This window comes from Carlito syrichta, unplaced genomic scaffold, assembly GCF_000164805.1.
Source record: "Carlito syrichta isolate Samal-C Ts95f unplaced genomic scaffold, Tarsius_syrichta-2.0.1 Scaffold308579, whole genome shotgun sequence".
NCBI classification, from domain to species: Eukaryota; Metazoa; Chordata; class Mammalia; order Primates; family Tarsiidae; genus Carlito; species Carlito syrichta.
In genome coordinates, this window is record NW_007252675.1 from 44,263 (window position 1) to 71,076 (window position 26,814).

Sequence of the window (26,814 nt, forward strand, 5' to 3'; positions counted from 1 at the left end):
AAATAAGCACATGAACAGAGATGCTCAACACCATTATTTCATTAGGTAAATACAAATTAATAATGATCGATAAGATATTACTATATAAAAAAGACTGGCCATATCAAATAGTGGCAAGGACATAGAGCAAATGGAACTTTCATACACTGCTGGTGAAAATGTAAAATGGTTCAGCTGCTCTGGAAGATAGTTTGCCGAATAACTTTAACACACTACTGAGCCAAAGAAAGCACTAATAAATGGAGCCATACATTCTTTACTTGAAAAATATATTTAAACCTCTATACTAAAACCAGCATTTTACTCAATGGTTTAAAATAATTTAATAGAAGATATAGTGGAAGAGAAAATCACATTTACAATGGGAGCCAAAGAGTGGGGGGTGGGGGATACAGATAAATACACACTATATATAGAAAACACCTGACCAAAAACATCGATTTTTAAAAAGAAAAAATGAGTGGACTTTGTCAAAATTAAGAACTTCTGCTTTTCAAAATACATTGATAAGAGATGAATATGTGAGTCACAGACTAAGAGAAAATTGTCATGTATCACTTAGCAATGGGGAAACATTCTGAGAAATGCATGGTTTTTAAGCAGTTTTGTTGTGCGAACATGGAGCCTACTTGCATAAACCTTGCTGGTATAGCGTACTACACACCCAAGCTATATGGTATACCCTATTGCTCCTAGGCTACAAACCTGTACAGCATGTTACTGTATGGAATACTGTAGGGAGTTGTAACACAATAGTATTTGTGTATCTAAACATATCCGAACATAGAAAAGGTACAGTAAAAATATGGTTGGTATAAAAGGTAAAAAACTATACACCTGTATCAGACACTTACCATGAATGGAGTTTACAGGACTGGTAGTTGGGCTGGGCGAGTCAGTGAGTGAATGGTGAGTGAATGTGAAGGCCTAGAACACTGTTGAACACTACTATAAACTTTATAAACACTGTATACTGAAGCTACACTAAATTTATTTAAATTTTTTCTTCAATAACTTATTGACCTTCATTTACTGTAACATTTTTACTTTGTAAACTTTTAAATTTTTTTAACTTTTTGATTCTTTTGTAATAACACCTATCTTAAGACACAATCACATGGTATAGCTGTACAAAAAACTTTTATTTCCTTATTTTATGTTTTTAATTTTTTAAATTTTTTTTTGAGTTGGAGTCTCGCTCAGTAACCCAGACTGGAGTGCAGTGGCCGCTCCCAGCCACCGCAGCCTCGACCTGCTGGGCCCCAGAGATCCTTCCGCCTCAGCCTTTCGAGTAGCCGGAATTACAGGCATGTGCTACCACGCCCGGCTGATTTTTTGATTAATTGTAGAGATGAGGTCTCGCTGCCCAGGCGAGTCTTGAACCCGCGGGCTCAGGCAGTCCACTCACCTCAGCCTCCCCAAGGCGCGAGATTACAGGCTGAGCCACTGAGCCCGGCTTATTTCCTTATTTTATAAGCTTGTTTTATTTTTTTAATTTTTAAAAACTTTTTTGTTAAAAACTAAGACAAACACACACTTTAGCCTAGACCTACCCAGGGGCAGGATCTTCAGTATCACTGTCTACCACCTCCACAATATCCTGTCTACAGGGGAAATAGCACTCATGGAGCTGTAATCTTTGATAACAATGCCTTCTTCTGGAATACCTCCTGAAGAACCTGCCTGAGGCTGTTTTACAGTTAACTTTTTTCTAGATGAGTAGAAGGAATTTACTCTAAAATTACAATAAAAAGTATAATATAGTAAATATACAAACCAGTAACATAGTAATTTATGATCATTATTATTATAGTCTGTATACAGTTGTATATGCTGTACTTTAAACTGACAGTGCAGTTGGTTTTTCTATGGCAGCATCACACACATGAATAATGTACATTGGTAGGACCTTAATACATCTACAACATCACTAAGCCATAGGAATTTTTCAGCTCCATTGTAATCTTATAGGCCCACCATTATATATGCATTTCATTGTTGACCAGAACTTCATTATGTGGCACATGACTATTTGCTAATCACATAGCTGAAAGCATTATTCCTCAAATTGATTTATAGATTTGGCATAATCCCTATCAAAATCCCAGCTGTCTTTTTTGCAGAAGTTGACAAGTTGATCCTGAAATTCTTCCAAGGGACCCAGAATAGTTTATAGCAGTCTTGAAAAGAGAGCAAAGATGGGGCACTCAAATTTTCTGATTTTAAAACTTACTGTAAAACTATAATATTCAAGACATTATGGTTCTGGCATGAGGATAGGCATCTAGATCAGTGAATTGGGAGTTCAGAAATGAACCCATCAATTTATGGTCAATCGAGTTTTGACAGGGGTGCCAAGACAGTTCAGCGAGATTTCTAACTGGTACAGAAACAACTGTTGATCCATACACAAAAGAAGTTGTATTCCACCCCTACACCACATAGAAAAATTAACTTCAAGTGGATCATAGACCTAAGTGTAAGAGGTACAATTATAAAACTCTTAGGAGAAAACACAAGGAAATATTTATGACCTTTGGTTAGATAGTATAACACCAAATGCAGAAACAACAAAAGAAAAAATAAATTGAACATCAAAATTCAGAGTGTTTTTCTTTTTCTTTGTTTGTTTTTGAGTCGGAGTCTTACTCTGTTGCCCAGGCTATAGTGCAGTGGCACACTCACGGTCACCACAGCCTTGACCTGCTGGGCTCAGGTGATCCTTCCACCTCAACCTTCCGAGTAGCTGGAACCAGAGGCATGCACCACCATGCCTGGCTAATTTTTGGCGTACTGTAGAGACAAGTTCTCGTCATAATGCTCAGGCCGGTCTCGAGCCCCTGAGCTCAGGGAGTTCTCTTACTTCTGCCTCCCAAAGTGCTGAGATCGCCTGGCTAGAGTATTTGTTTTCCAGGGACACCATCAGGAAAGTTAAAAGGTAGCCCACACAATTGAGAAAATATTTGCAAATCATATATCTGATAAGAGACTTGTATCTAGAATATATAAAGAACTCTTATAAATCAACAATAAAGCAATATAATTTTTAAATGGACAAAGAATTTCAAAGCAATCTGCATATTCAGTGCATTCCCTTTAAAATTACCAACATCGTTTTTTGCAAAATTAGAAGAAATCCTAAAATTCATATGGAATTTAAAAGAACCTGAATAGCAAAACAATCCTAAGCAGAAAGAGCAAAACTGGAGGCATCACATTGCCTGACTTCAAATTACATCACAAGACTGTAGTAACCAAAACAGCATGGTACTGGTATAAAAACAGATGCATAAATTAATGGAACAGAATAAAGAACCTACTTACAACCAACTGACTTTCAACAAAGTCAGCAAAAATATATACTAGGGAAAGGACATCCTATTCAATAAATAGTGTTGGGAAAATTGGATAACCATAAGTAGAAGAATGAAACTGGACCTGTATCTCTCACCATATCCAAAAATCAACTCAAGATGGATTAAAGAACTAAATGTAAGACCTGAAACTATTAAAAGTTCTAGAAGGAAACCTAAGAAAAATTCTTTTGGACATTGGCCTAGGCATATTTATGAGCAAGTCCTCAAAAGCAAACCCAACAAAAGCAAAAATAGACAAATGAGACTTAATTAAACTAAAAATCTTCTGCGCAAAAGTCTCAACAGAGTAAACAGACAACCTACAGAATGGGGAAAAAATATTTGTGAACTATGAATCCAACAAAGGACTGATATTCAGAATCTACAGAGAAGTCAAACAACTCAAGTACAAAACCTTATTAAAAAATGGTCAAAGGACACGAACAGACATTTCTCAAAATAAGACATACAAATAGCCAACAAACGTATGAAAAACTGCTCGATGTCATTCATGATCAGAGAAATGCACATTAAAACCACAATGAGATGCCATCTTAGAACAGTCAGAATGACTATTATTAAAACATCAAAAAACAACAGATGTTGGTGAGAATGCATAGAAAAGGTAGGCTTCTACACTGTTGATGAAAATTAGTACAACCTTTATGGAAAATAATTTGGAGATTTCTCAAAGAACTAAAAATAGAACTAACATTTAACCCAGCATTCCCACTACTGTTTATCTATCCAGAGGGAAATAAATCTTAATAAGAAGATACCTGCATACATATGTTTATTGCCACACAATTAGCAGTATCAAAGATATGGAATCAGCTTAAATGTTCATCATTTAAGGACTGGATAAAGAAAATGTAATATCTATACCATTGAATACTACAGTCAGCCATAAAAAGAATTAAGGAAATCATATCTTTTGCAGCAACATGGATGGAACTGGAGGCCATTATCCTAAGTCAAATAATTTAAAAATAGAAAGTGAAATACTGCATGTTCTCACTTAGAATTGGGAACTATTCAATGGGTACATATGGGCATACAGAGTGGAATAATGAACACTGGAGACTATAAAAGGTAGAAGAAGGAGGGCTAAGGGTTGAAAAATTACCTATTGTTTTTCCAGGGACATCATTAAGAAAGTTAAAGGGTAGCCCACATAATTGAGAAAGTATTTGCAAATCATATATCTGATAAGAGATTTATATCTAGAATATATAAAAGCCCAGACTTCACCACTACATTTCTTACATGCATCTATTGTAACATATGCAATAGATACATGTAAGAAATCCACATTTAAACCCCCAAATATGTTTAAAAAATTAAAAGTAAGTAAATAAAAATGGGCAAAGAATTTAAGTAAATATTTATCCAAATATATCCAAATAACCAATAAGCACATAAAAGCTACTCTTTATTAGTCATTAGAGAAACACTAATCAAAACTGCAATGAGATACACTTCACATCCACTAGATGACTCTAGCATCAAAAAGGCAGACAATAGCAAGTGTTGATGACAATGTGGAGAAACTGCAACCCTTGTACATGGATGATGAGATTATGAAATCCTGGCACTACTTTAGTAAACAGTTCAGAGTTTACTCAGAATGTTAGAGTTACCACATGACCCAGCAATCCCATGCATAAATATATACTCGAGAATAGAAAATATGGCCATACAAAAACATATCATAAATGTTTATTACACCATTATTTATAATAGCCAAAAAGAGGAAACAACCCAAATATCTATTAACTGATGAATAAGCAAAATGTAGCATATTTATACATGGAATATTAATCATTGTATGAATAATGAAGGAATGAAGTACTGATCCATGCTGTACCATGGGTGAACCTTGAAAACATTATGCAAAGTGAAAGAAACCATTCACATAGTATATAATTCCATCTGTATGAAATGTCCAGGAAACCGGGCTTGGTGGCTCAGCCTGTAATCCCGCACTTTGGGAGGCTGAGGTGAGTGGATTGCCTGAGCCTGTGGGTTCGAGACTCGCCTGGGCAACTTGGCGAGACCTCATCTCTACAATAAATCAAAAAATAGCCGGGCGTGGTAGCACACACCTGTAGTTCCAGCTACTCGGAAGGCTGAGGCGGAAGGATCGCTGGAGCCCGGCAGGTAGAGGTTGTGGTGGCTGGGAGCGACCACTGCACTCCAGTCTTGGCGACAGAGTGAGACTCCAACTCAAAAAAAAAGAGAGAAATGTCCAGGATAGGCAAATGTATAGGAACAGAAGGTAGATTAATAGTTTCCAAGGAATGGACTGAGGGGGAAGTGGAGAGTGACTCCTAGTGGGTATGGGGGTTATTTGGGGGAAAGATGGAAATGTTACAAAATCAGATAGGGGTAATATTTATACAACTCAGGAAATTTACTAAAAATTATTGAATTACACACTTTAAAAGGGTTAATTTTCTGGGCTGTGAGTTTATATTACCTATCATATGATCCAGCAGTTCTGCTCTTAGGTATTTGTGCAAGAGAAAAAAATAGATATTTCCATACAAAGATTTGTAATTGAGTGTAATTGCCACAAACTAGAAACAAACCAAAAGTCCATCCGCATGGTATACTACTCAGCAATAAAAAGAAATGAATTACTGATAAGGAATATCAGAATAGGTATGTTAAGTGAAAGGAGCTATACAAAAAGAGTATATGCTCTATGATTCTATGTAAGACTGGAAAACGCAAACCAATCTGTGGTGATAGAAAGATCAGTGGTTGCCTTGAGTATAGGGGTCCTCGTGGAAGAGCTAGAAGAAAAGATTACAAAGGAACACATAAAAACTCGAGGGTGATCATTGTGTTCATTATTTTGATTGTGATGATTCATTCATTAATGGATGTATAAGACTTACTAACATGTATAATTTATTGTCTGTCAATTATATTAATTTATTTATAAGTTGTTGTCAAAGTAAGAAAAAAAGTCAACCCCCAATAGCTAGCCTCTATGTGGTAGATACACAGACCAGTATGCTGTAATGTTCCATGAAGTGACACAGAGAATATTATAGTTTAATAGGATGTAGTGGTCCTGAAAAGAAAATGTTATAATTGGAGGAGTAAGGAGTTAGAGAAAATAGAGTGAGAAAGCATTTAAATAACTCGCCTATACAAGACACTTTTTTCCTTTTTTACTGATATGAGTCTGTTTGATGCTTCAGTGGAAAGTGATTTTTCCCCCTTTTGCTTATCTTTTAGTGTTTACATGAAACCTCTCCTAATTATTAGGGAGTAATTCAGAGTGATCGTCCCTGGCCCAGCTGTAACCAATTTGAGTCTAAAACATTAATTTGGGGGTTTGCTGTTAATCTGGTTAATCTCTGTGGTTTGTTCTCCTCAGTCCTACACACCTCCAAGCAATGAATTCAAGATCAGCATGAAATTGGAAGCACAGGACCCCAGGAACACCACATCCACCTGTATTGCCACAGTAGTTGGACTGACAGGTGCACGCCTTCGCCTGCGCCTTGATGGCAGTGACAACAAGAATGACTTCTGGCGGCTGGTTGACTCAGCTGAAATTCAGCCCATTGGGAACTGTGAAAAGAATGGGGGTATGCTACAGCCCCCTTTGGGTGAGTAAGTAAACCCAAGTTCTCCCTAGCCAATTAGTTAAAATCCTCTAAAATTGAACATCCTATTATGAGGAAGCCTAGAGGAGTCCCCTGCTTATCCCTTCTTTGTAATATGGTCTCTAAAAAGGATACCCTCCCCCAAAATGAAATGAACTGCAAAATTTGGGCATCTCCATTTCTTTTTTTTTTTTGAGTTGGAGTCTCACTCTGTTGCCCAGACTGGAGTGCAGTGGCCGCTCCCGGCCACCGCAGCCTCGACCTCCTGGGCTCTGGCGATCCTTCCGCCTCAGCCTTCCGAGTAGCCGGAATTACATGCGCATGCTACCACGCCTGGCTGATTTTTGATTTATTGTAGAGATGAGGTCTCGCCAAGTTCCCCTGGCGGGTCTTGAACCCGCGGGCTCAGGCAATCCACTCACCTCAGCCTCCCTAGTGGCGGGATTACAGGCTGAGCCCCCGAGCATCCTTACGATAGCCAAGCTTCTCCCAAACTCTTTTTCTAACAAGTAACTATACCTTTTGTTCTTCTTTGTCAGTGCCTGTTTACCTGAGAAGCTGAAAGGAGGTGTTGCCATTTAACCTACCTCAAAAAAACATAGAGCTTTCACCAAATCCTATAATGATGATAAGGAGTGAGAGAAAAATCTCTCAGTAGAAAGGATAACTGTTATAAGAGTCTCTTTTCTCCTTTCTCCCAAATTCCCACTTGATCCTTGGAATTTTCTCTAATCTTAACCCTCCTGGATTTTTCTTTTCTGGATCAGGTTTCTGTCTCTCCCCTTCTCTCTCCCCCCACCCTCTCCCCCTCCCCCCTCCTTCAGTATACCCGAGGGTTTTGGCCCATCTTGTCAGTTACTATCAATCACTATTGCAGTGAGTCTCTTGGGGGGTAGAGACAGATGAGTTATGGGCTCTGGGCTATATTCCCCTCAGGAAGCTATGCTAGATTAATTGAAGGTTAGAGGACATGTATCATTTGAAGGAGCTCCCTAGGTGCTTGTTTAACATTTCCCCCATTATAAAAGAAATATTTGTAATGTAAATTTCAAACATAAAGTAGAGAAAAATAGCAGCCCAGATATTCCATTATCAACACATAGTTAATCTAGTTTTATCTGTACTTGTATATACTCCCTGCCCCCCACTGCTGCCCAATTGTTAAACGTCATAGTATCATTTTATCATGAAATATTTAGTATGTCTCTCTCTCGTAGGTAAGGGTTTTTTGGTAACATAACCATACCATTATCATATGTATTTATACTAATGATAATTCTTTAATATCAACAAATATTTTAATCAGTGTTTAAATTTTCCAAGTTCTCTTTCTCTCTAACTTTCTCCATGTTTAAAATAGTTTCTTTGAACCAGGATTTATATAGATAGGATCTACACATTGCGGTTGGCTGATAAGTCCCTACAATCTCTTAAAATTTGTGGGTTCTCCGCTCTCATTTTTTTCTTGTAGTTTATATGTTGAGAAACCTATCATTTGTCTTTAAAGTTCCCCGCAGTTATGGTTTGTTGATTGTATTCCTATGGTATCATTTAACATCTTTCTCTGTACCCTAGTTCCTAGAAGTTGGTAGCTAGATCTAGAGACTTCATCAGACTAACATTCAATTTTTTTTAATAAGAATATTTCACAAGTGGAGGTATTTGCTTCTATCAGAAAGCATATATGGTCTGATTGTCTCTTGTTTTATAATGTAGCAGCCATTGATGCTCCTGATCTAGATTAGAGTTGACAGATTTTCTTAATGGCTCGAATAGTAAATGTTTTAGGCTTCCAGATTGTACATTCTCTGTTAAAACTACTCACTTTTCCTTATAATGTGAAAGCAGCCATAGACAATACATAAGCAAATAGGCAGGGCTGTGCTCCAGTAAAACATTATTTACAAAAAACAGGTGTCGAGCCCGGTGACTGTAGTTTGCTCACCCCAGTTTAGATCCATTAATTTGTTATGACTGCAAAATAGAAAATTTTAATCATGCCATTCTGTTTACATGAATTAAATGGGATACACTTATAAAAATAAACTTTTCACTTATATACCTAATCCTGAATTGTACCCCATATCTTTAATATAAAACTTTTATAAATTATTTGATTATCCTGAAATATTGTTTATACAGCATAGACAGTTTAAATACTTGATTCTTTTCTTCATTTACCAATTTTCAAAATAATTTGTTTACTAACATCCTTCAAAACTATTTAAGGAGGGTTTTGTTGTTGTACATGTTGGTTATGTTTCACTCCATTATACTAATTATCTTTATCAGGGCTTGAATTGTCCCATCTTTAACAAGCAGAAGCCTCATAAGTTGTCTCCTGACTCTTTTATATACTATTTGATACTATTTGGTAACTCTCTTGGATTTCTTAATTTTCTTTCTTTTTTTTTTTAAAGATTTGGGATACAATTCAAGTTAGGTATACAAATGGTCATTGTACAAGTAAACTTTGGTCCCCACTTCACATGGTTTGAGATCAGGTACTCTTATTGATGAAGTGTGCCCCCCCCTTCCCTGGCAGTTTCTCACTACTGCCAATCCTTTCTTATAGTATTATGATAATTGTTCAGGGTGCCCTTATGAATGAAAACATGTGGTACTCGGTTCTTTGTTTCTGTGATAGATCACTGAGTATTATAGACTGTAAATCCATCCAAGTTGCTGTGAAGTTCATAATTTTGTCCTTCTTTATGGCTGTATAATATTCCATTGTGAGTACGTTCCTCATTTTTTAAATCCAGTCTACTTTCAGTGGGCAGCACAGTTGGTTCCAGTTTTTGTTATTGTGAATAGTGCTGCAATAAACATGCATGTGCAGGTATCTTTTTTGGAGAATGATTTGAGTTCCTCTGGGAATATTCCCAGAAGGGAGATTGCTGGGTCATATAGAAGATCAATTTTTAGATCTTTTAGGAATTGCCACACTGTTTCCATATAACATACATGCAAAAATACTCAACAAGTTTCTAGCAAATTGGATTCAACAACACATCTCAAAAATCATCCATCATGACCAAATAGTTTTCATCCCTGGGTTGCAGGGCTGGTTCAACATCCACAAGACCATAAACATAGTTAAATACATCAACAGATATAAAAATAGGAATCAAATGATTATATCATTAGATGCAGAAAAACCTTTCAATAAAATCCAGCATCCCTTCTTTATAAAAACCCTTGAACACCTAGGCACAGAGGGAACATACCTCAAAATAGTAAGAGCCGAGCTCGGTGGCTCAGCCTGTAATCCCATGCCTTGGGAGGCTGAGGTGAATGGATTGCCTGAGCCCACGGGTTCGAGACCTGCCTGGGCAACTTGATGAGACCTCATCTCTACAATAAATCAAAAAAGTTAGCCGGGCGTGGTAGCACGCGCCTGTAGTTCCAGCTACTTGGAAGGCTGAGGCGGAAGTATCGCCAGAGCCTGGCAGGTTGAGGCTGCGGTGGCCAGGAGCGGCCACTGCACTCCAGTCTGGGCGACAGCGTGAGACTCCAACTCAAAAAAAAAAAAAGAACTGTCTACAATAAACCCACAGCCAGTGTATTGCTAAATGGACAAAAATTGGAAGCATTTCCCCTGAAAACTGGAACAAGATTAGGCTGCCCACTTTTACCCTTCCTGTTCAACATTGTGTTGAAAGTCCTAGCTAGAGCAATCAGACAGGAAAAGGAAATCAGGGGTATCCAAATGGGAAAAAAGAAAGTCAACCTATCTCTCTTTACTGATTCTAGACCTTGAAAATCCGCAAGAATCTGTCGAAAACCTTCTTACACTGATGAAGGACTTTGACAAAGTCACAGGGTACAAAATTAGTGTGCAAGAGACAGTTGGATCTTTGAAATTTCAGCATGTTTCAGGCTATTTTTTCTAAGTACCTGGGCCCCTTTCAGTGGGAAATAGTATTTAAAGACCATAATCTAAGCACTAGAGTGTTCAGTGCTACTAGGCTGATTTGTTGGTACAGATAGGCAAGAACTACTTTTTTTTTTTGAGTCAGAGTCTTGCACCATTGCCTAGACTGGAGTGCAGTGGCATGCTCACGGCCACCCTAGCATTGACCTTCGGGGTTCAGCCGATCCTTCCCCCTCAGCCTTCCAAGTAGTCGGAAATACAGGCACATGCTACCATGCCCGGCTAATTTTTTTATATATTGTAGAGACGAGGTCTCGCCAACTTGCCCAGGCTGGTCTTCAACCCCTGGGCTCAGGTAATCCTCTTGCCTTGGCCTCCCAAAGTGCTGGGATTATAGGCTTGAGCCAGCACGCCCGGCCATGTTTTAAAAAAATTATTGAGATAAAAACATCATTGGTTCATGTTGATACTTCCCACTAAAATTTAGATAATAGTTTTAACCTACTTCTCTGCTATCTTAAATCCATATTTCTTATGTACCACAACAAAATCCTAGATCTCCATGTCAATAAAGTAACTCATTTGCTTTATCCCACTATACTCATAAACAGTCTCAGAATAACACCACTGCCATTTTGATTAGTGACAGTATGTGAGTTATTTGTATTTTTTTTCTTATCTTCAAGGGAAATACTGACAAATAATGTATTCAAAGCTCATTTGGATTAGTTTCTCTCTAGGTGGCTGTGCCACAAACTTGATCACTACAGTTCATTTGTTTCATTTTATTTTTGACTTTATGGAATTGTTTTTTAAAAATTAGTTTTCCTTTATAAATTTGTAAAATATACACATCATTCTTAAAAGTCAAGTCTACAAAGCAAAGCATATTTACGTGGATTCAAGACCAGCCTGGGCAACTTGGCGAGACCTTGTCTCTATAATAAATAAAAAATGCAGTGCGTACCTGTTGTTCTTGCTACTTGAAAGGTTGAGGCAGAAGGATCACCTAAGTCCAGCAGGTTGATGCTGGGGTGACCGTGAGTGTGCCATTGCACTCCAGCCTGGGCAACAGAGTGAGACTCCAACTCAAAAAAAAAAGAAAGAAAAGAAAAGATATTTAGAGAAATACCCTTCACCCTATTTCTTCTACCATAAGTAACTGCTATCTTTTAATCATATCATTTATCCTTCCATTTTTTAAAAATTTAGGGGTGTGTGTGTATGTCTGTGTGTCTGTGTGTGTGTTTTCCCTACCTTCCTGTATAAATGGTAGCTTACTAAACATACTTTTCTCAACCTTGCTTTTTTTTTTTTTTTGAGTTGGAGCCTCACTCTGTCACCCAGACTGGAGTGCAATGGCCGCTCCCGGCCACCGCAGCCTCGACCTGCTGAGCTCCGGCGATCCTTCCGCCTCAGTTTTCCAGGTAGCTGGAACTACAGGCGCGCGCTACCACACCCGGCTATTTTTGATTTATAGTGGAGATGAGGTCTCGCCAAGTTGCCCAGGCAGGTCTCGAACCCGGGCTCAGGCAATCCACTCACCTTGGCCTCCCAAAGTGCTGGGATTACGGGCTGAGCCACCGAGCCCAGCCTCAACCTTGCTTTTTTTGCTTATTGATACATCCTAAAGATGACTTTGCAGTAGCATGGAGATAATCTTTCCTTTTTATACTGCATAGTACTGTATTATTATTATACTACTTTGTGAACCACTGTTTAAAAGCATCTTGAGAGGCTATTAAAAAATAAAACAAAAAAATTTAAAATATATATATAAGTTTCTGGGAATAAAAGCACCTAAATCAAAATCTTTCCAAAACTTCTCCAGAAACCCAGATATCAAAAAGGAAAACCAATCAAACCACTCATAGCTTATGTCTAAATATAAATAGGAATCAAGAATACCACAAATTTCAATTACTTGTTAGTGGGGATTTAAAGATCTGAAACCATCAAAGCCAGTACCAGATTCATACCAGAATGAAGAGTTTATGCAGGTGGAAACTGTAATAAAAAGGGAGAAATTAATGGCAACCTAGCAGCTAAGGTCACCCCCCAAAATAGTCCCATCTAGATTGGGAAATACTGAGAACAGAGCTAAGTCCTTGTGAATTTGAGTATGTACTACGGGAGAATCAGAAGGGAGGGTTTGAGGTGATAGTGTGAGGGACTAGAGATAGCAGTCTTAGGAAGAAAAACTAACTTTGTGGAAAAAGAAGGCTTAATGTTGAAGGAAAAAAAGAAAACAAGGGGTACATTTAGAGTTATACAGAACACAAGAGGATCATAAAATCAAAAGATATGATAGTCTTTTTCATCCCATCCTGAACAGGCCCATTTATTAAAGAAACCACATTTCACTATGTAAACTCATGACCCATGTTCCCTGTTTTAGCTGGTCTGAGAAAATACAAGATATTCAGGAAATAGCACTCAACATCCATAAAAAGTTTCTATATGGAGAAAAACATAATAAGAGGATAAAACCATTTCAACTAATGAAATTCTGCTAAAACCAATGACTAATCAGAGGAAAAATTACACAACAACCCAATTTTAGTTAGCAAGTATTGGCAGATACAAAAAAATAATGTTGAATCATAGATTGTAAAAGTCAGGCTAGAAATGCATAATAGATGTGAACATAGAATTGTCCAAACTCAGGAAAAAAACTGAAAAAAAGCAAGATCATCTCAATTGAGGACTCAATTCCAAGGCGACCAACAGGACAATAGATTTAACTGGAAATATAATAAGGGACATTGAAGAGGGAAAGAAAAATAGCCAAGAGTATATAAAAAATATTAGAAAAGATTTTAAAATATCTCAAAGGAACTCTTAGATACAGAATATAGTCACCAAAGATCCAACATATATATGTGTGTATACATGTATAATTGGAGCCCCTGAAGAAAGTAAAACAATGGAACAGACTTAACACTTAAATAAGAAAATTTTCCAGAAATTAAAGCAGACATGTACCCATATATTAAAAGAACTACTTTATTCCAAAAAAATTGATTCAGATTGGTCAACTCCAAGACATATTCGAGTGTAACTATTACACTCTAAGAAAAATTCCTTCAAGCTTCTGGAGGAAAAAAGTATTTTACAAATGAAAAGTCAGGTTTGCATCATATTTCTCAACAGCGAAGTACAAAGCAAGGCAAAGTAGAGCAACATTTTCAAGATAGTCAAGGAAAAAAATGGGAGCAAAAATTTTATTTCTAGTCAAGCTGTTCTTGTACTGAGATTATACAGAACCAGTTTTGAGCATGTGAGAACTCAAGGAATATGGTAACCCCAGGTGCTTCCTGAGGAATAAATTGGAGAAAGAACTTCATCTAACCAAGAGGTGATCAATCTAAGACAAAAACGTAGGGGTAAGGGTAAAATAATGTGTAATAATTGTGGATGGGTGTGTGTAAATGTGTTTATCAGTCTGGGTCTAATGGAGAGAAATAACACAGTAATTTGAACACAGAAAATTTAATATAATTGTTAACTATAACAGAGGATTGGAGTAATGAGAGTTGACTAGTAAAGGAAAAAAAAAACTCTAAAGAGTATAGTAATAGTAAACATAAAAAGAAACTATTACCCTGAGGCTGAGATAGAGTGGCCTAGGAAGAGCCTCTCCTCCCCCAGGACTGAGGTGTAGACTTTGTTGAGGGGGCACAGCTAAGCTATGGCTCACTGGATGACAGAGAAGTCACACAGATGTTGATGGAACTTGTTAGAAACTTACCCTCTGTAAGTCCTGGGGAAAGCTGTTCACTGAGAGGTGTCTCTCTGGAGGAACTCTGCTACCAAACTACCCAAGGTAGGGGGTAAGGCTGTTACTGCTGCTGGCCACTGGATACCACTGGTTGCCATGCACTGTAGGAAACCAACATTGGAGAAGATAGGAGTGCTGCAGGAACTTGTCAAGCAAATATACTGTAATCAGGAAGCAAACCCATTTCCTCTTGTAATGTCTTTAGATAAGATCAAAGGATACAACTTAAAGTTGAGAAAACAAATAATAAATCCTCAGTAAGGAAAAGGAATTAAGGACATTATGAAATGTATTAGTATAAAAGTGACCACCAAAACAAAAATCCAGAACTTTCTGAATGCCAACAGAACAAAATGATCAAGAAACAGACCGCATAAAGAGATGAACTAAATATGGACAACACAGTAAATAAAACATAATGTGGCAGATTTGAGACCAAATGTATACTTTATATTAACAAATATAAATGGATTGAACTCACCTATTGAAAGAAAAATTTTCAGATTGGAGCTCAAAGTAAAACCCAACTTGATGCTGTGTACAGGTGACATTTATAAAGTAAAGTGAATCAAAAAGGCTAAAACTAGAAGGATGATTAAGGGTAAACCAAGGAAATACAATAATCTAATTGTAGAGGTTGAAATTCTGTTTTTTGTTTGTTTGTTTGTTTGTTTTTGAGTTAGAGTCTCACTCTGTCTCCCAGGCTGGAGTGCAGTGGCTCGCTCACAGCCACCACAGCCTCAACCTGCTGGGCTCAGGCGATCCTTCCACCTCAGCCTTCCAAGTAGCTGGGACTACAGGCATGTACCACCACGCCTGGCTAATTTTTGAATTTACTGTAGAGATGAGGTCTCGCCAAGTTGCCCAGGCTGGTCTCAGACCTGTGAACTTGGGCAATCCTTTCACCTCAGCCTCCCCAAGTGTTGGGATTATAGGCATGAGCCACTACACCTGACTGGAAGTTGCGATTCTAATACTAGACAAGATAAAATTCAGGCTGAGATGCATTAAATGAGACAAGCCACTTTATAATTCATAAAGGTGACACAACTCACAGTGAAAATGTAATAGTTATAAATATTTAAGTGCTAACTATAAAACATGTGTCTTCATAAAACAGAATCATGGGCGAAGCAAAGAAATATAGACAGTCATACAAATAGGAAGTTTAACATACCTCTCTCAAGATAAGACAGGATGAGAAGACAAAAGGTTAAAAGGCTTTTATGAGTAAGGTGGATCATGTATGTGTATATATGTGTATGCATGTCAAACCAGGTAATTGTAAATGATCTACCTCGGAATTTAAAAATCTAAACTGTTCTTGATTGAAAAAGGGAAATATGAACCACAATTCCTAAAACATTATGATAATAAGCATCACACATCAGAAATTTGAGATACAATTAAAACCATGCTTAAAAGAAAATGTGCAGCCTTAAATATTTGACATCAGTAGAAATGAAAGGATGAAAATTGGAATTTAAACTCCCAACTCAGAAGCTAGTAAAAGAATCACAAAGCAAATACAAGGGAAAAAGAAAAAAAGACAGAAGAAGTAAATGAGTTAGGAAACAGAAAAGCCATAATTCAAAGTACTGGTCCTATGAGAGGGAAAAAAAAATCAATGAAATAGTTAACCTCTAGTTAGCATAATAAGGAAAAAAGGAGTAAGCACAAATGTAGAAAATAAGAAATAACAAAGGGGAAATAACTGCAAATAAATTTGAAAATTAGTTGAAATGAGAAATTACTATTTGTGAAAGTTGACTCCAATGACACTGCAATGTTCAGACAGATTATAAAAAACATTTAAAAGCTTTTAAGCAATTGTACCTATAGTAAGCACCATGTGCAGATTATTTTACAAGGAAATCTGCAAAGCCTTAAGGACCTGATAATCTCAGTGCTACTTGAGTACTACCTAGCAGAACTTTCCGTGATGATAGAAATATTTTATATCTGTGCTATACAGTATGGTTGTCACCAGTCACATATGGCTGTTGAGTGAGCACCTGAAGTAACTACTGTGACTAAGGAACTGAATTTTTAATGTATTTAATTGTAACTTAAAAGGCCTCATGTTACTAGTAGCTATTGTATGGGACTATGTAATTCTAGATCATAGGAAAAGAAAGCATCTACATTCTTTTCATGAGGCATGTACAACTTTGATACCTAAACCTGATTCATACACACGTGTGCGCATATGTGTGCACACAAATCTCATATATGAATATATTATTACAAAAATCCTGAATAAAATATTGGGAATTAATATTTAACATATTTTTTAAAATAATTCATCAGGACAGACATAGTAGGTTGATTTGGGGGCCAGGAAATGAAAAGATTTAACTTAGAAAATCCTTAATAGAATTCAACCCATTAAGATAGCTAAGATAAACATGTGGGCCCAAACTTTCCTGTACAATGACCATTTGTATACCTAACCCTGAATTGTACCCCACATCCTTAAAATAAAAATTAAAAAGAAAAAGAAAAACATATGAACTTTGACAAAATTCAACACACTACTGAGCAAAAATAATAAGTGGTTCCTTTCCCATACTGCGGCTTGAAGAGCCATGAGAAGCAAAGCGACATGCTGTACGAGGCTGTGCAGAAAGTCCTGCAAGAGAACTAACCCAAGAGCTGGAAGTTCTTGGAGATGGTAGAGCTGCAGGTCAACCTGAAGAACTATGACCTCCAGAAGGATAAGCGCTTCTTGGGCACTGTCAGGCTCAAGTCCGCCTCCCGCCCCAAGTTCTCTGTGTGTGTCCTGGGGGACCAGCAGAAAGCACTGTGATGAAGCTAAGGTTGTGGACATCCTGCACACGGACATTGAATCTCTGAAGAAGTTCAACAAGAACAGGAAGCTGGTCAAGAAGCAGGCCATGAAGTATGATGTCTTTTTGACCTCAGAGTCTCTGATTAAGCAGATCCCACGAATCCTTCACTCAGGCCTAAATAAGGCTGGCAAGTTCTCTTCCCTGCTGACACACAATGAAAACATGGTGACCAAAGTTGATGAGGTGAAGACCACAATCAAGTGAAGAAGGTGGCATGCCTGACTGTGGCCATTGGCCACGTGAAGATGGTAGATGATAAGCTTGTGTATAACATCCACCTGGCTGTCAACTTGGTGTCACTGCTCAAGAAGAACTGGCAGAACATTCAGGCTGTATACATCAAGAGCACGATGGGCAAGCCCCAGCACCTATATTAAGGCACATTCTAATAAATTTTCATGCCACCATAAAAAAATAATAACAACTAGAAAATGAGTAATGCATTGTTAACTTGAAAGAAAGTATGTTTATAGGCCAGGCACAGTGGCACATGCCTATAATCCCACCTCTTTGAGAGGCCAAGGTGGGAGGATTGCTTGAGGCCAGGAGCTCAAGACCAGCTTGGTCAACAAAGTGAAACACTGTCTCTACAAAAAATTAGCTGGCATAGTGTTACATGCCTGTAGTTCCATCTACTTGGGAGACTGAGACAGGAAGCATCGCTGGAGCCCAGGAGCTTGAGGCCATAGTAAAGTTGTACTCTACCTCTAAACCGTATACAAAAATTAGCTTCAAGTGGACCACAAATATAAGAGCTAAAAACTCTTGGGAGAAAACAGGAGGAAATTTTCATGACCTTGATAAAAGATAATACAGCATCAAAAGCAGAAACAAAGGCCTTGAATTACATTTCTCCAAAGAAGATATACCGATGACAAATAAGCACTTGAAAAGGCGTTCAACATCACTAATCATTAGGGAAATGCAAATCAAAACCACAAAGAGATGCCACTTTATAGCTATTAGGATGAGCATTATTTTTTTAAAAAGAAAGAAAATGACAAGTGTTGACAAAGATGTGGAGAAATTGGAACCCTTAACGTTGTTGATGGCAATATAAGATGGTACAGCCACTAGGGAAAATGGTATGGCAGTCCTTCAAAAAGTTAAAGATAGCATGTGCCTGTAGTCCCTGCTACCACGGAATCTGAGGCTGGAGGATCACTCGAGCCCAGGAGTTTGAGGCCAGCCTGGGCAATATAGCTAGACCTCATGTCTTTTTTGTTTTTAAGTTAAAGATAGAATTATCATATGATCTAGCAATTCTGTTTCTGGGTAAATACTCAAAAGAAAGGACTCAAGAAGATATGTGTATACTCATGTTTAGCAGCATTATCCACAATAGTCAAAAAGTGGACACCATCCAGGCGTCCACTGATAGAAGAATGTATAAATAAAATACCATATATGTGTGTGTATATATATGTGTGTGTGTGTGTGTGTGTGTGTGTGTGTGTGTGTGTTCTGTTTATATTTTTATAGATGTGTGTTCAGTGGAACATTATTTAGTCTTAAAGAGGAAAATAATTCTGACTCATGCTACATGGGTAAAACTTGAAGACATTATGCAAGGTAAAATAAGTCAGTTACAAAAGGACAAATATTCTGTGGCTTATATGAGGCATCTAAAGAAGTCAAATTCATAGAGACAGAAAGTGCAATGGTAATTGCCAGGACTTAAGGGAAGAGAAAATGGAGAGTGTAATGGGTACAGAGTTTTGGTTGAGGAAATGGAAAAGTTCTGAAGATTTTTAGTGGTGTTGGTTACACAACATTGTGAATATACTTAATGCCACAGAACCATACACTTAAAAATGGTTATAATGGCAAATTTATGTTTTGTATATTTTGCCACAATAAAAAAGTTATCAGGCATACAAACGAGAAAAACTAGCCAATTTTAAATAGAGTCCAGAAATAACACAGATGATGGAATTAGGAGACAAGGATAGTAAAGCAGTTATTTACTATGCTATATTTGTGCAAGAAGGTAGAGGAAATTGGGCATCATGAGTAGATGAATGAAAGTTTAAAAAGACCCAAATTGAACTCTAGAGGTGGAAAATACTATGTAATGTCTCAAGTGAAAAATAAACTGTATGGTATCAATGGCATATTACTGCTGGAATTGCTGCAGAAGTAAGATTAGCGAACTTAAAAACAGCAACATAAACTATCCAAATGAAACAGAGAAAAAGAACTGAAAAAATAAAGCATTGAGGAACCTTGGAACAATTTCATGCAGCCTATGTATAACTGGAGTCCTGAAGGAGAGGTAGGGAGCGCAGAAGAAATTATTTGAAAAGCAGTGACTGAAAATTTTAATAATGTTAGTGGTTTGGGCATAATAATCTGGATCTAGTTTACATATATTGAAAATAGAGTAGATGAGATACTAATATGGAATTTGGGAAGTTGAGGAAGAATCCTGCAATATTGGATTTGAATTGTAGTGCATCTCTTTGACTTTAAAATATACTTGTATGCATGCATGTTATTCTTGTAATATGTAATATATATTATTTATATATATGCACATATATTTTCCAAGAATTTGTCCACTGAAAAAACCTAGAAGCATTTATACCTCAGTAGCAATGAGCACAGCTTGATTTTAGTTTCTAAATCTCATTCCCCTCTAAAAGGAATTATAGTTCCTTAGAAAAATGGCTGTTTCCAAGACTGAACAGAAGAAATAATATAAGGTGAATCTGGAACATCTTACTATGCCAGAGAGCAAAGAAGTCCCAAAGAATGATGGAGCATATCAAAAGGACACAAGAGCAACTTAAAGAACTCTTACCAAAATTGGAGCAATATGTGTATCAAAGAATGTAATAAAAGTAAAAGAGTGACAGTAGTAGTATCCATGGGTCCATGTGATACACGAAGAAAAAACTTTTTGAGTTGGTGGGCAAAGTCTCCTTTACAGAATGCGAGCTATTAAATAGAAGGAATGAGAAAAAACACTATTTTGCAACTGTTTTAATAATTGATTCAGGCAAGAGTAACCAGTAAATGCTAAAGCCATTGCGTAAAAAAACATGTTGGGGAATAGGATATTCACATAATCTCAAAGTTTTTCTTCATTGATTACTGTTAATCACAAAGGAAAATTACAATGAAGAAATCTTAACAAGTGAGCAAATTTAGTGTCATCAGTAATTAGACAAACTGATATTACGTGCCTCTTGAAGTAGAGCAATGAGAAGCACTAAACATCACCTATGTAGTATTTTTTATCAGAACTCTTTGACTTGAATGTAATCATGAGAGAATAATCAGAAAAAGTTTGAATTATAGGACATTCTGTAAAACAGCTAACCTAGACTCTTAAAAATGTCAGTGTCTTGAAAAAGCAAACAAAAGGCAACAGGACTATTTTACATTAAAGAGGATTAAAGAAACAAGGCAACAAAATGCAGTTCTTGATAGGCTCCTATATTGTTTTTTAAAAATCACACAGCTATAAAGACCATTTTTGGGATAATTGAAAATATTTTTTGTTAAATTTCTTTAGCGTGACAATATTGCAGCTTTGTAGGAGAATGTCTGTTTAAATATACTGATGAATTTGGGTGAAGTGTCACAGTGTCTCCATTTTTCACATAGTTCAGGGGGAAAAGTATGTGTTGATAGATGAAAAACAGATGTGGCAAAATGTTAATTGTTGCTGAATCTACTTGAAGGGTACCTAGTTGTTCATCATACGGTTTTTGCTACTGTTCTCTAGGTTTACAATTTTTTGGAGTGAGGTATTTAAAATAAAATTATATAATTGTGTGTGTGTGTGTGTGATGTATGTGTGTGTTCATGTTCCCCAGTCCTCTGAATTTCTCCCTCGAGTTGCTGAATCAGAATCTCTAGGCAGCAAGGCTTGGGATTCTACGTGGCAAAATGGCTTTCCTGAGATTCTATCATAATTGGTCCATATTTGGGAATTACTGCTCTAGAAATGCATTCTTCTCCATTAAAGTATTGTATGGTGGAAAAAAGGTAGTGGAGTAGAGTGATTCGCCTCAGCTGAAGTTATCTCAAAGCTGCTGTTCTTTTCTTCACAGTTCCCTGTTATTACTGACTGATTCTACTGCTTAATCGTGTGATTACGTCTTCTAAAGAGGGCTGTCTGTAATGTAGTTCTCAAGACTTGACTACTTGTTAGAATCACCTAGGGAGCTCTTAAAATTTTCAGTGTCCAGGCCTTGCCTCAGATCAGTTGAATCAAAATTTCTAGGAATGGAACTGATATATTTTTTAGTGTCCCCCAGGGGGTTCCAGTGTCCAAGTTTGAGAGCTACTAGTCTAGAGCAGAAACTAGCTGCTAGTGAGGTTTCTAGTCAGTTGTGTCAGGATCCTATTATACACTGCTTGCAAATTTGGTCACAAGCTCTGGTATACACATTGACTTGAAAGGAATCCTTTGTATGTTCCTGTCACTGATCAATCTTTTCATTTGCTGAGTAGCCTCTAGGGTCAGTGAAAAAGTGGTTTTAAAAAAATATTTCATCTTCTACTTACAGAATTTTGAACTTTATAGAAATTGGTGGGGGGAAACAAAAAATTTAGAGAGAAGTGCCTTTGACCATGATGGCTTAAATGCTGATTTTTATGAAGGTAGTTTTAAAAAGGTTTCTGAACTCCCTCTTTTTTGCAACAAGGCTCTTGGCATTGAATAATGCCAAAACCATTTATACCTATCCACATCTACACTTTTAGTTATCTCAAGATTAGTCACAACCCCTGCCCCCAATTAAATTAATCTGAATTAAGTTGTACTTGAGTTCGTATATGAGGGTGTAGCAGAGAATCAGTGGTAGAGTCTTATCAGGACTAAAAGGGATCCTAACAGTCTTTTCTAAGTACCATCAGGTTAGGTTTTCTTTTCTTCAGGGAAGACCATTTGTTCAGCACCTCTTTTCTAGTTCTACTCATTTCTCTCACTCTTGGAGTGAAACTTAGATAGTCCATCAAACTGAGGTTTGGAAACACTGCTTTTAGTTTAGGGCCCTCATCTGACAAATACAGAAAAAGGGAACAGTAAATGATTTGTCCAAGGTTGTTCAGTGAGTTCATGGCATATTTGTATACATGTATTTATATGTAAAGTTCTTCTGGAAAGAGAGAATGAATTGAGAATGTCATGGAATCATGTTGATAGCCATAGAGTCTGATAACTTCACTACATTGGGAATTATTGTATTATACAGGACAATGGCAGGGTGGACCTGGGACCTGCATGTGGTTCTTGGTGTGAGTTCTGTTCTGTTACCTGCCACCAGAGGGCGTGAACTATGATTATAGACCTGCTGCTCTATGTTTAAATCCAGAGCTTCATCAGTCAGTCACTGCTAGTTTAAATAACTGGACCCTAGCTTATTCAGTGGTCTTATAGTCTTGGGAGCACCTGGAAGCTCTTTAGGACTGGTTCTTTATGAAGATTTAAAAAATAAATCCTAGGTAAACACAGAGCACTTCCCTGAATTCATATTATTAGCTTAGCTATTCATTACCTTAGTTGTATGGCCATTGAAAAATTACCTTGACTTATAACCTTGAGTTTCAGTTGCCTCACCTCATGTTAATAGATTCTACCATATGTTTTTTTGTGAGGACTAAATGGAATAAAATGATAAACCATCTGTCAATTTCTGGCACCTTTCTAATAAGTAGAGGGTTTTTTCCTTAATTTAATAAAGCTCTCATGGATCTTATATTCAAGTCAGAGAAAACATACACATTAAAATTTTTTTAAAAAAGACATTCAGACAATGATAACAGCTAGGAGTAAATAAGAAGGGAGCAGGATAGATTTAGGAGGCTATTTTAGGTAGAGTAGTCTAGGAAGGCCTCTCTAGGAGGTGATATTTAAACAAAACTAAAGTTTTGAGGAAAGGGTGTTCGGCGCAGAAAGAAACAGTTTGGTGTATCTGAAGAACAGAAAGACCAGTGAGTGAGGGAACAAGGGAGTGATATGAGATTAGTAATGAGATGAATAATGCATATTCCAGATCATGTGAACCTAGTAAACATGAGGAAGGAGTTTAGATTTATTTTGTAAACTTATTTTTATAGGATTTAAGCATAAGAGTAATGTAATCTGGTTTATATTTTAAAAAATACAAACATATTCTGTCTGGTGTGGGGAGACCAGACAGTAGGGAAGCAAAAGTAGAAGCCTGGAGTCTAGTTAAAAGGCTGTTGCAGTAGGCTGGACAAGGTTTTGTGGTGGTTTTATGTTTTATTAGAGATAGAGTCCCACTCTGTTGCCCAGGTTTGATTGCAGCGTGATCATGGCTCACTTCAGCCTCCAACTCCTATCCTTCTGCCTCAGCCTCCCCAGTAGTTAAGACTACAGGTATGCACCACTATGCCTAGCTTGGTCAAGGTTTGACTGTTGTTAAGATTAGTGTAATATAGCAGTGGTGACAGTGAAAAATGGTTTGCTTTAAGATATATTAAATGGAAAAGCCATCAAGACTTGCTGATTAACTGGTTTTGGAGGTGAGGGAAAGAAGGGAACCAAGGATGACTTCTAGTCTTTTTGGTCCAGGCCTCTAATAGGTCATACTATTGACTGAGATGGGATGACTGGAGGAAAGAACAAGATTAGTGGCAGTAGTAAAATCAGTTCATTTTAGACTACTTATTTTGAGATATCTTAGACTTCCAAGTAAAGTTATAGAATAAGGCGGTTGGATATATGAACATGAAACTCAGGGCAGAGGTTTTGGCTAGAGATATAAATTGACAGTCATCATTTGACAGGAAGAGAGTGGGGACTGAGAAGAAGAGTGAGCCAATGACTGAGCACTGAGTATTCCATAATTAGAGGTTAGGATTTCTTCTTACCCGCTTGTCATATTCCTTGTATATACCCAGATCATTGCTTAATTTGAAGAGAACCTCAAATTATTGTTTTTATTCCCCTTCTCTTCCTTCTTTGACAAGTTTATGACTCCAACCTTTTCTGGTAAGATGGTAAGGCATGGTAGGGCTGAGTGAGGAAACATTTGAAGATACTAATATGATGATTAGTGCTGAAAACTCTGGAGACAGAGTAGTTAGGGTCAGTTCCAGGCTCTGCTATTTACTAGGTTATTAGCTTTGGCTATCTTGGATATCTTATCTTACTTAATTTCATCTAAAATTATAAAATAATAGCCAACATTTATCTAATACTTACTATATGTGGGGGAGGAGGCCCAAAAAGTCCCCCAAAACTGGAATTCTCTTTTGAAGGGATGTAGCACAGGCTTTCCCCCACTAGGTAAGTGTTCTAAGAACCCATCAGCACCAGCTAGCATTGTTGTTGTGAGAGACTGCGTTCGACTTCAGTGATTTTTTTTGGCAGCGGCGGTGAGGGGGGTTTCCACTGCATTTGCCCATTTCATGATGGGTGAGTTACAAGCCCACCTGCCCACGCTGCATTGAGTGTTCAGCAGTTTTTGACCAAAATGGCATGACTCTCGTGCCCCACTCTCCCTCTTCACCTGATCTTGCCTCCAGCGACTTTTGTTTCCTGATGAAAAAATTCCTCAAGCCGGGCTCGGTGGTTCAGTCTGTAATCCCGCGCTTTGGGAGGCTGAGGTGAGTGGATTGCCTGAGCCCGTGGGTTCGAGACCCGCCTGGGCAACTTGGCGAGACCTCATCTCTACAATAAATCAAAAAATCAACCGGACGTGATAGCACATGCCTGTAATTCCGGCTACTCGGAAGGCTGAGGAGGAAGGATCACCAGAGCCCAGCAGGTCAAAGCTCCAACTCACAAAAAAAAAATTCCTCAAAGGGAAGCAGTTTGCCGGTGTGAAAGAGGTGAAACAAAAGACAGCAAAAGCACTTAAAAGGCATCAAAATTGATGAGTTCAAAAATGTTTTGAGCAGTGGAAAAAGCATCTTGGTAGGTATGTTGCATCAAACAGAGAGTACTTCGAAGGTGGTTGACGTTTAAACATGTAAGAATAAATACACAATTTCTTATAAATAAATTCTGGGTTTTTTGAGTCTCCCCTCATATGCCGCCAGTCAGTGTTTTAAGTTCTTTTCGTGTGTTAACCTATTTAACCCTTAGAACAACCCATTGAAGTCATTTTTATTTTTCTCCTTCTCTATTGTTGAGGAAATTGAAGCTAGAGAGAAATTTTGTAATCTGCCAAAAGTTGTATACCTGGTAAGTGGCAGAGCTGAATTTGACTCTCTAGTCTGGCTTCAGAAACAGTGCTACATTTCTAGTACCTAATTCAGAGTTGTAGTAGTGAATAATAAGATAATCCACTTTAAGTGCTTAGTACATGGAGCCTGGCACATACGAAGCACATAATAGTTAACTTTGGGAGGAAATAGAGTGTAGTGAAAGAGAACCAGATAAGATGTCTGAGATTCTAGCCTGACTCTACAAGATGAGTTTGTGATCATGAACAAGTGTCTTAGCCTCTAGATTTCATCTGCAGTGTAAAATCTTTGGGCTAGATGGCCTCTGAGATTCCTTTCCGTGTTAAAATTCTGTGCTATGACTCCCTAAGACTATTGAGACAAATTATGGACACACTTGAATTTGGAGGGGAGAGGGTCTCACATCACCTTGAGTGTTGGGAAATAAGATACCTTAGCAGTTTCTTGGGTTTGTAACATTTCTGGTTTGCCCCTCTACTCTTGAAGAATCTTTCTAGGAGATGGTAAAACAGGATAGAGAACCATGAGATCTAACATACTATTACCATGTACTGAAATCTGTCTCACCGCTTACTAGTAGGACCCTGGATGAGCTACTCCTCTGAGTTTTTGTTTCATCATCTGTAAAGTAGGGATAATATGAGTGCCTACTTCATGATATTATTTCAAATTTAGGATAAGAAATGTCATATAAAGTATTTAGTACATGACAAGCATTCAATATATATGGGAGTTCCAAAAATGTATACACATTTTAAGAGATGTTATTTTGAAGTTGAATTAAATTACTGTAGAAATATGTAGTATGACATTGATGAAACCATGCTTCTGCAATTTTCTTTGACTGTCTTGCCTGTCCCATGGTGATACTACGATTCATTTGATTGATGCCATCTTTTGAGTGAATGTCATACTTATAATGTATATACATTTTTTGGCATCCCCTGTATTAGCTGTTATGATAATATTATTATAAAGATTCTCAGGGCTGAGAGAATTTTTTAGATTCTCAAGTTCCAGGTGAGACAGGAGCCTCTCAATAACCTCTTCTTCAAAAATGGAATTAAGAATTAAATGGTTTGGCACTGTAGTCGTTAAGCGATAAGGACATGAAACCTGATTTTTCTAATTATGCAGTCAAGTTTCCCTACTCTTC

The 26,814-nt window shown here is 37.4% G+C and overlaps 1 protein-coding gene and 1 pseudogene across 1 annotated transcript in view; both read left to right on the top strand.

Annotated features, from left to right (window-relative positions):
- SCMH1 (sex comb on midleg homolog 1 (Drosophila)) overlaps nt 1–26,814 on the top strand; it is a 157,803-nt gene that overhangs the window by 36,622 nt on the left and 94,367 nt on the right. Inside the window, exon 6 of the mRNA XM_008065492.2 lies at nt 6,748–6,982. Within this exon, the coding sequence (XP_008063683.2) occupies nt 6,748–6,982 (235 nt within the window). The remainder of the gene's footprint in view (nt 1–6,747; nt 6,983–26,814) is intronic.
- On the top strand, nt 17,243–17,866 carry LOC110596324 (annotated as a pseudogene).